Genomic DNA, 9,139 nt, shown 5'->3' on the forward strand with positions numbered 1-9,139 from the left:
AAACAAAATAGATAAAGAATAGAGCAAGCTAGTGGTAGAGGCCTTCTTTGCTTTTATTAATTGTATAATAAATAAAAAGAAAACAGATAGAATACAAAAAGATTAGAGAAGCTAGTGTTAGTTTTTTTTAAGAAAACAAGCAGCTATTAAATAAATAGAGTCTAAAAAGGGCTTTTTTATAAATAAGGAAAAGAATAGAGAGTGCTAGAGTTAGAGGATCAAATAAAGATGGAAGAGATGGGTTTTAAGCCGATTCTTGAAGATGGCTAAGAACTCAGCTGCTCGGATTGAGTTGGGGAGGTCATTCCACCAGGAGGGAACATTTAATGCAAAAGTCTGTGAAAGTGATTTTGTCTCTCTTTGGGAAGAACAATGATGCAAGGTTCACTTGCAGAACACAAGCTTCTAGAGGCACATAAGTCTATGAATTTAAGTAAAGGGGTTCAGAGCCAGTGGTGGTTTTGAGGGCAAACATTAATGCCTTGAATTTTATGCAAGCAGCTATTAGTGGCCAGTGCAAATTGATGAACAGGTTTGACATGTGTTCTCGCTCCAGGCTGACAGTGTCTTCATCATAGTTGACTGGAACGATAATACGATTGTCAAACAACAAACAAAATATTAACTAACAAGCAAAAACGACAAGCATATCTAAGCAAAAGTAAACATCTATTAGATCTGTGAAACAAAGCAAAACCAATGTTACTCAACTATAAAGAAGAAACAAAACAACCTTGTTGTCCGATCCCAGGACTTCCCGCTCCTTGAGTTCTCTCTAGCGCTGGAAAGCTACTTCTACTTCTACTCCTACTTCTTGCCTTATCATAAGCCTTCTTTTGTTTCAAAGACGTTTTCTTCTTCTGATTTTATCACCATCTCTATCTTTCTGTCGTGGCTCAGCTTGGCTAATGTCCGTCCTGTGCGCTAAACGCTTTCTCCTCGACATCATGAGTAGACACACCCTTAATGCTGATTGGCTACAAGTTTGTTTTGGTACTCGGCCCTACTCTTTTTTTATATAAAGCGTTTTTGAAAAAAAATACCAACCACACCTTAAACTGTATACATAGTGCAACAGACATGCAACAGAAAATGTCCTGGCATCACTTTGTAAATGACGAGAGTTTCAGACGATCTTCTTCTCTTCATCATTTCTTAATTCTCTTAAGTGTCCCTTTTTAAAGTATCAAAATTATGAATTATGCTACATTGTTGACTTAGAAGCCTAGGCCTGAGTCTGATTTAAGGCCATCCCATACCTCGAAGGAATCTCTTTTGGATCATCATCATCCTTCTGTAAGAAAACACAATCAAAAAAAGTTCAAATTACTAATGAGGTCTGATGTTTAAGTTACACAAACAACAAAATAAACACAGCAAAAAAAGAAATGTACCTTTCTCGGTATAATGTATTTTAGTTTAAACTATGTTTTAATGCTTGTTTAATGAACAGAAACAATTACTGCATGCACTTGTGTAACAGTTCTTAAGACACTGAAAGTTTACAGGTGAAGGAAAATTAATGTCAGAGTTACAATAACTTTCCAATAAAGATGCTCAGGGTCTCTGATCAGCTATATGAAAATGTCATAGATCTGCTGCAGAGAGGCATGAGGACGGCAGGTGAAACCAGAGCAATAAACTGCAGTGTCTTTAATGTAAGACAACTAAGACAGAGCTAGACAGAAGGACAGCTGTTCATCCTTACAGAGCCAAACCACATGTGAGTGTATGAACTACCAGATGTGTTCAAGAAAATCTTCTAGGTGGAAGAGTGGAGTAACATCTCACAGCAAGAACTGGCAAGTCTATGAAGATGAGATGCACTGTAGTATTTACACATTTACATTTATTCATTTAGCAGACGTTTTTATCCAAAGCGACTTACAAATGAGAACAATAGAATCAGTCAGGTCAACAAGAGAACAACAACAGTATACAAGTGCCATGACAAGTCTCAGTTAGTCTAGTAAAGATCGCATAGCCAGGGTTTTTTTTTATGAAAGACAAGAAAAGAAGGAAAGGTGCTAGTATTAGTTGGTTAAGCACTAGCGAAAAAGATTTACACACAAGAAACCTTTGACACCGACCCTTTTCCATTATCAAATGCCTGTGATTTTTTATGTTTAAGTTGTTAAGTCTTTTTATGTTCATACCAATATTTACACATAAAAAGAAATGTAGGTTGTTTGTAGAGAGGTTGTTTAACACAATGTGTTAAAATGCATCAGGTGGCCATCTTATTTAATATAAACTGATTGTATTGTTATTTAAATAAGTGGTCGACCAATATTTCAGCAAAGCAGATATAGCCGATATTTAGCATTTTTCAAATATCGGTATCGGCCGATAAGTTTTTAGGCTTGCCCAATGTGTTCGAAGCGGGACTTTTATTTTGACGCCGCTGAGAGCACCTGAACGCAAACAGTGCTCACACTCTCACTCTTGTCTGTTGTCGTGGTTGTGGTACTTTCTCGTTTGCCGTCAGCATTAAGCAAATATGCATTTATATAATTTAAACAAATCTTTGAATGACTAATGAACATTTAATTTCACAAACCTTGCAAACTTGCGTGAGATCTTGTGAAGTGTGCATTTTTATCAAGCATGATCACGTGTTTTCTGTGTGACAGTCGGTCCATGTGAATTAAATGCTTTAAACTTTAAACTCGTGCTGCGCTTTATGCATTTGCCCACTGTCATATTCATGTCATTTTCACTGTGTGCTGTGTGTAAAATGAGGGTTACCCTAGCTTTATTTGAAAAATATGATTCCCAGTGAACACAAACTTCCCAGAAAACTGAGTGCCCTGTTGGTTACAGTGTTTACGTTCTTTTTAATTATAATTTTTATTAAATATTTATTTATTTGTGAAAAATACTGTCATATAAATTAGAAACATGTTTTTTTTACACATTTATTTTTTAATCCATTGTCAAATGATTTCAAATTTCTTGAATATGAATGATAATAATAATTGTAAAACAAAATCATATCGGCTTTATATCGGCTATTGGACCCTCTGCATTCCAAGATATCGGCATTGGCTGTCAAAAAACACGTATTGACCACTAATTTCAATATCACATCTAGAATTCTTAGTATTGGTGTTTACTAAAAAGACAATTGCTTTGTAAAAAAAAAAAAAAATAAAAAAAAAAATATGTGTTTTATATTAATGGTTTAGTTAATTTGGGAGTTATTTGTGTTTTTGATTGTTTTGACACTGCCTCAATGGTGACTATCTGCTTCCCTGGTGTTAAATATAAAGGACAAAAAGACATATTCACATTTTACATATTATTGTTTGTCAACAATAAAAAAAATTCATAATTATAAAAAATGTACATACAAAATGTATTCATACCACTGTCAAACTGTCATATATCTTGTTAAGTGAGCTGTATGTCATACGTACATTCTGTGCTGCTTGTCTGTATCTTCTGCGGCGAAGGTAAACCACAACAAAACATCCAGCTGCAGCCATCAGCAGAACAACAGCAGCACATACTCCTGCTGCAGCAGCTGAAGACAGACCTGAATCTGGAACAGATAAAGAGAAGCAGTCATTATTACTAGAGAGTGAATGGTAATATACCCAGCACTTAACAATATCTTCTGACTAATAATTACACCTTTATACTTTGGTCATCAGGTGTATGACATTGTTTAAACTGATAAATGGTGCTTTGAGTTGTTTTTAGCTACTGCAGCTCAAACAGCATCTGCACTTTGAGCATCGCTCAATGCACTTTGCATGTCAATAACATTAGTCAAAGCGTCATTGACCCAAAACTTAATTATTATTTTTTTACAGTCCACATCCTAACACTTAGTGGGTTGATCTAAAATATTGAAATTTCTTTTAAATTCCTCAAAGGAAAATACACTGAATGACAAAGTCACACTCACCAGTGACAGAAACACTGAAACTCTTGACCCTCCTAAAACTGAAGCTACTGCTGATGATGCTGATCTGTAGTTTATAAAGTCCAGAGTCTGTGGTTCTCGTGTTTGTGATGGTCAGAGATCCAGTCTGATGATCCAGCTTCAGTCTGTCTCTGAATCTCTCATCACACTGATCATCTGTACAGATCTCACTCTGATCTCCAGTGATTTCAGCGATGAGAATGTCATTAAAATACCACTTCACTGTATCATTTGGGCTTTTAGTTTCACCAGGATCTAAAGTGACAGATTCTCCCTCATTCACTTTATCTTGTTCAGCAGCAGAAACACCTGAAACACAAACCCACAGCTGCTGGAGGATCTTGCATTTTAAACATACATAAACTGCAATTAAACACTCATTAAATAGCTCACCAATGACAGAAACATAAAACATCGTTTCACTATCACTGCTGGTGCTGATTACCACTAGTTTATAAAGTCCAGAGTCTGTGTTTGTGAGGTTTGTGATGGTCAGAGATCCAGTCTGATTGTCCAGCTTCAGTCTGTCTCTGAATCTCTCAGTTCCTTCATTACACTGAACATCTGTACAGATATAACTGAGATCTCCACTGATTTGAGCGATGCGAGTGCCACTGAAATACCATTTAATATCTTCTTGTTGGTCTGTTTGAACACCAGTGTGTAGAGTGACTGAATCTCCCTCCCTCACTGACACCGAGACTCTGTTTGTCTCAACACCAGATGCAGCTGAAGAAACAAACACATACAAATATAAATATATATATATATATATATATATATATATATATAAATATATATATATATATATATATATATAATAGTGTTGTGAAAATATTAGTATATAGTTCATAAAGATTGTTACTAGAGAAACGTGTCTGGATTCACAATGTCACACATGCAAACAAACAGTGGGTGAACATCAATGAATTACACATTTACTCTTCTGATCTTATACAACACAAAATCCACATTTCCATATTCATATTTTCACACCCTTTGAACATTAAATTACAAATTTTCATTGAATCATAATATTACAAAGTACCCATAAAATACTTTAAAGAATTAGTTTGCACTATATAAAGAGAGACACTACAGTGGCATGTTTTCTACATTTTATAAATATGTTCGTGCTTAATCTCCCACGTAAATTACGTTGAGGCCTACATTTTATGAAATTGGCTGATGCTTTTAACCAAAGCGACTCACATTTTATCCAAGCTACATTTGATCAGTTTCTGCACTGACAAAATGTCAACTTTAACAGAAGTTAGATAGGCCTTACGTTACTTTTATAAACGCCGTCACGTGACCTATTTCAAAAGACAAATTATCACGCAAATTAAACTGATCTGATCTCGTTCGAACTGCGATAGCGTTGTTTTTAACTGTTAAAATGTGGTATCCGTGTTTCACCGTCCATCGATGTCTGTGAGTGTTTGTAAGCTTTATCATAACAATAACATTAGCCTACGCCAAGTCAATCATCACTAGACTACATCCGTGCATCACCAAAGAAGCGATTAGGCCTTCTACAGGACACAGAAATCACGGAAAAGAGATTGCACGAAGAAAATCTCACCATGGTCGAGTAAAAACAAAGTCACTGAGAGTACATTTAGGAAAAGTTTCATTTTCACCACTTTCCCCCCCCAGTAAACGAATGCGGAATATGATTCATAAGTGTTGTCCTGCATTAACTGGATCCTCCCAATGGAAGGAGAGTGATGATCCTCGCGTTTTCTAATATGCATGAGGAAAAAAGGCTTTTCACCGTGTTCCGTTTGTAAAATGCAGTATAAACACTTGCGGAAGTGGACAGTCATTTACGGAAGAGGGCTTTTCGCGGAAGAGCAGAGAATTCAAATTCAATGGTCGACCTCTGGGCGTTGTAATATTAGATGACTTTTCAGATGTATTAAATTATAAAACCCTTTATAATATATAATAACATTACACTTATTTTATATTTTCTGTAAACCTTCCTTGATATCAAGACATGCACCTTGCAATTCAGGCCAAATTAAATATACTTTGTGTGTGAATTTGCATATGTTAAAGTGTAAGCCTCATTCGTTTTGTGTAAAACAAAAACCGGAGAACGCTTAATAATGGCCCGATTAGCTGATCTAAAAACACCTCTTATTTAGTGGTACAGTATTGCATGATTTGTACATTACATTTAATATTTCAGACTTTTCCTAAACATTTGCAATTCATTTTTAAAAGGTAACGTTACATTATTTGGTTATCTACGCTTATATTTCTTTACTAAAAAAATAAATTAATAAATTGTAGTAATAGATCAATGGCAGCTATTAACCTTTTCATTCTGAGGTGATATTTGACTTTTTAAAGTGTAAAGTTTACCTTTGTGATGCGATTATTTTTTTCTTACTTTACTAAATGTATGTCATCTTTGGTGTCAAAAAATATAGCCTATTTATAATATTTTATCCAAAAATTTAATACGCAATATATTCAATTAAAATAAGTTATAATCAGGAAAAATACGTTTATCAGTCAAATGAAATCAGCATCAATAATTTTTCTTTTGATATGAGATTAATGTTTTAAATATAAAGTTTTTGAATATAGAAATATTAAAATAATTCAATTTATACTTTCAAAATGAAACTGAAACCACCAGTAGCTGCGGTAAGTCTGACCGTGTGCGCAGCCAGAGGGTCACGGAAGGGAGCAGTTTTTGTCTCTTTTTTTGTTGACAAGAAATGCATGTAATAATATGCGGAACCGCCGTATCTCTTTATGACCACATCAAACGGGAGAATTTTCCGACGCGCGCTTCAGCTTCACCTCAGTCAAACGAGCGCGGAAAAGCGTCAGCAGCCAAATGAGCTTCAGCAGAACAACTGTGAACTGCGGTCTGATGAGATGTTGTTAGAGTATGTCAGTAAACACTTTCCTTACCATCATTTCCTTACCCCCGTTTTACGCAGCACACAAGAAAGTCTCTCAAATGCATGCACTAAAGTATAATCTGCAATTCTAAATTACAATATAAGGCACAATATGTATTTTTTATTTGTAATCTAATGCACAAATAATTGTGAGCACAATGCATTTATGCCGGAAAATCTGCGAAAAAATGAAATGCATAAAATAACTCATTTTATTTTCTGGCATTTATGTCTGTCTACTGGTGACTTCCGGCCTTTTTCCAATTTTTATCACTATGTCTGCATTCCTCATCCATGGGTGTGCAATGTCGGAGAGCAAGCATTTGGGAGTATTGAGAAGCTGAATGAGCAATAAAGTTATAGTGAGCCCCTTTATTAAAATACCTGGAGGTGAGGAATAATAATAAAAAAAAATTCAAATAACTTGATCTAATTTAAAAATATCTCTGTTAAGTAGAAATGTATTGTACTCAGTTGTGTTTTAGGCACTAAAACAATCCATTAAATTATAGTCAAACACATTTTTATATTGATATAATGAAGATTTATGTTCCACCTGGGTAGCTTGCAGGCTTTCGTGCTCAGCCAGCAGAAGTGCGCATCGAGGGTGCATGAGAGGGCGCTCACGAGCACCCTTCTAAACTCTAAAATGGAGAATGGAACACCCTATGGCCCCGTCTCAAATGGAACAATTCGTGTGCTCTTTCGGTCGTGCGGACTTACAATGGCCACCCCGTGCGTGTGTCTGTTAAGTCCACGAGACCATAGTGTGTCCCATTAGTAATTTTAGCGTTTAAAAGGGTGCTCACAAGCACCCCTTTTGGGGCCACTATGCACCCTCGATACACACTTCTGCCAAGCCCCCAATTTTATAGATCCTAAAATTTAAGTCACTTAACCCTTGTGTAGTGTTCATATTTTGTTATTCAGCCAGTGTCTGTGGGTCTGGTGGACCCCCCACATTTAATTTTTTTAATTCAATGCAATCAAAAATTTTATGTTAGAACATTCAACAGATGGTTACTTCATCTCAATTAAAAGCAATATAAACAGCATATATGGCTAATATTTGCCCTTTACCTTTATTAGATAACATTTATGAATTAAAGTGCTACAACCTTGTGCAGGACGGCAGGGGCAGAAACACAAAACTCACACTTACACTTTCTCTCTCTCTCTCTCTCTCTCTCTCTCTCTCTCTCTCTCACACACACACACACACACACACACACACACTTCATAATTTTCTTTTGATAAGTTGAAAACGGGGCCCCAGACCCTAACACCATACAAACGTTAACTCACAGATGATGATGGATCTTATATGATCTTATAAGATGTGCTTCCTTTACACAGAGTGCGAGTGATCGCCAAATTGAAAGTGAAAGTAAACACAGAGTGCTCATTTATAAGAGATTTAAATACTCTGCATATTGATAGCGGCTCCCTAATGCACGAAAATTACATGATGCATTATTATAATATTTGCATGAGCAGGCAGTGATGGTAAAAACAGGCAGGGCTTTAAAGGAAAATGCCACCATTTTCCTTGGGATCCAAACAGGGATGAATTTAGAAGTTTGGTGGCTTCTAAATGTATCCCTGTTTGGATCCTAAGGAATTACTGGTGTAAGCTAAACGCTGTATTTTCTTTAATTTAGTACCACTAATTCTCCTTCTCTTTGTTTTTTTTCTTTTGTTGTTTTTATTTTTTTATAGTTTCTTATTTGTAAATAAGCTCATGGTTTATTGCATGATTTGCATTTAGTTTTCACATCCCATCCAAAGTGCGCACACACAGCAATGACCACACACCCGGTGCAGTGGGCAGCCATTTATCCTGTGGCGCCCAGGGAGCATTTGGGGGTTCAGTGCCTTGCTCAAGGGCACCTCAGTCGTGTGTATTGAATGTGAGAGAAAGCACTGTCAATCCCCCGCTGACAATCCCTGCTGGTACGAGCCTCAAACCCGCAATCTTTGAGTTAAAAGTCAGACTCTTTTACCATTAGGCCATGACTAAAGCAAACCACCTTTATTTGTTTTGAAACTTGCAGTTGTCTTAGCTTCGGTCATTCCCTGTGTTACTCATTATTTTTGTGTAACAGCAGGGGTTTTTGTTTTAATGGCCTTCATGTGATTTCCCCTTGTCCCCTAGACCACCACACCACTAAGGTACGTAACACTGGTATGGAGACAAAGCTGGCCACAGGCGTCTGTGCTGATTGTTTGGTTCTTGTGGTCTTTGCTGAGGATCTGTTCTAATGGCTGACGTGTCAACGAAGTC

At 36.3% G+C, this 9,139-nt stretch overlaps 1 protein-coding gene across 2 annotated transcripts; it reads right to left on the reverse strand.

The window, feature by feature from the left end:
* Positions 1–650: 650 nt before the first annotated feature.
* LOC132131666 (uncharacterized) lies at positions 651–5,751 on the reverse strand. Of its 2 annotated transcripts, XM_059543733.1 has the most exons (5): positions 5,517–5,751; positions 4,325–4,660; positions 3,914–4,240; positions 3,420–3,544; positions 651–1,294 (listed from the first exon to the last, which is right to left on the reverse strand). In XM_059543733.1, the coding sequence occupies exons 1-5, from the start codon at positions 5,686–5,688 to the stop codon at positions 1,226–1,228; spliced, it is 1,029 nt and encodes a 342-aa protein (XP_059399716.1). In that variant the 5' UTR covers positions 5,689–5,751; the 3' UTR covers positions 651–1,225. The 2 variants fall into 2 exon arrangements, with proteins under 2 accessions (XP_059399716.1, XP_059399717.1); XM_059543734.1 differs by lacking the exons at positions 651–1,294; positions 3,420–3,544 and adding an exon at positions 3,748–3,796.
* Positions 5,752–9,139: the final 3,388 nt, after the last annotated feature.

Source organism: Carassius carassius, chromosome 48 (genome assembly GCF_963082965.1).
Source record: "Carassius carassius chromosome 48, fCarCar2.1, whole genome shotgun sequence".
In the NCBI taxonomy this organism is placed as follows: Eukaryota; Metazoa; Chordata; class Actinopteri; order Cypriniformes; family Cyprinidae; genus Carassius; species Carassius carassius.

Bases quoted from the DNA above. Each gene is read 5' to 3' on its own strand.
- LOC132131666 (XM_059543733.1), bottom strand. From the start codon at position 5,688: ATGCATATTAGAAAACGCGAGGATCATCACTCTCCTTCCATTGGGAGG. The intron at 4,241-4,324 runs GTGAGCTATTTA...TTTGTGTTTCAG, and splicing joins GTTTTATGTTTCTGTCATTG to GTGTTTCTGCTGCTGAACAA. The intron at 1,295-3,419 runs GTACGTATGACA...GTTTTCTTACAG, and splicing joins ACAGACAAGCAGCACAGAAT to AAGGATGATGATGATCCAAA.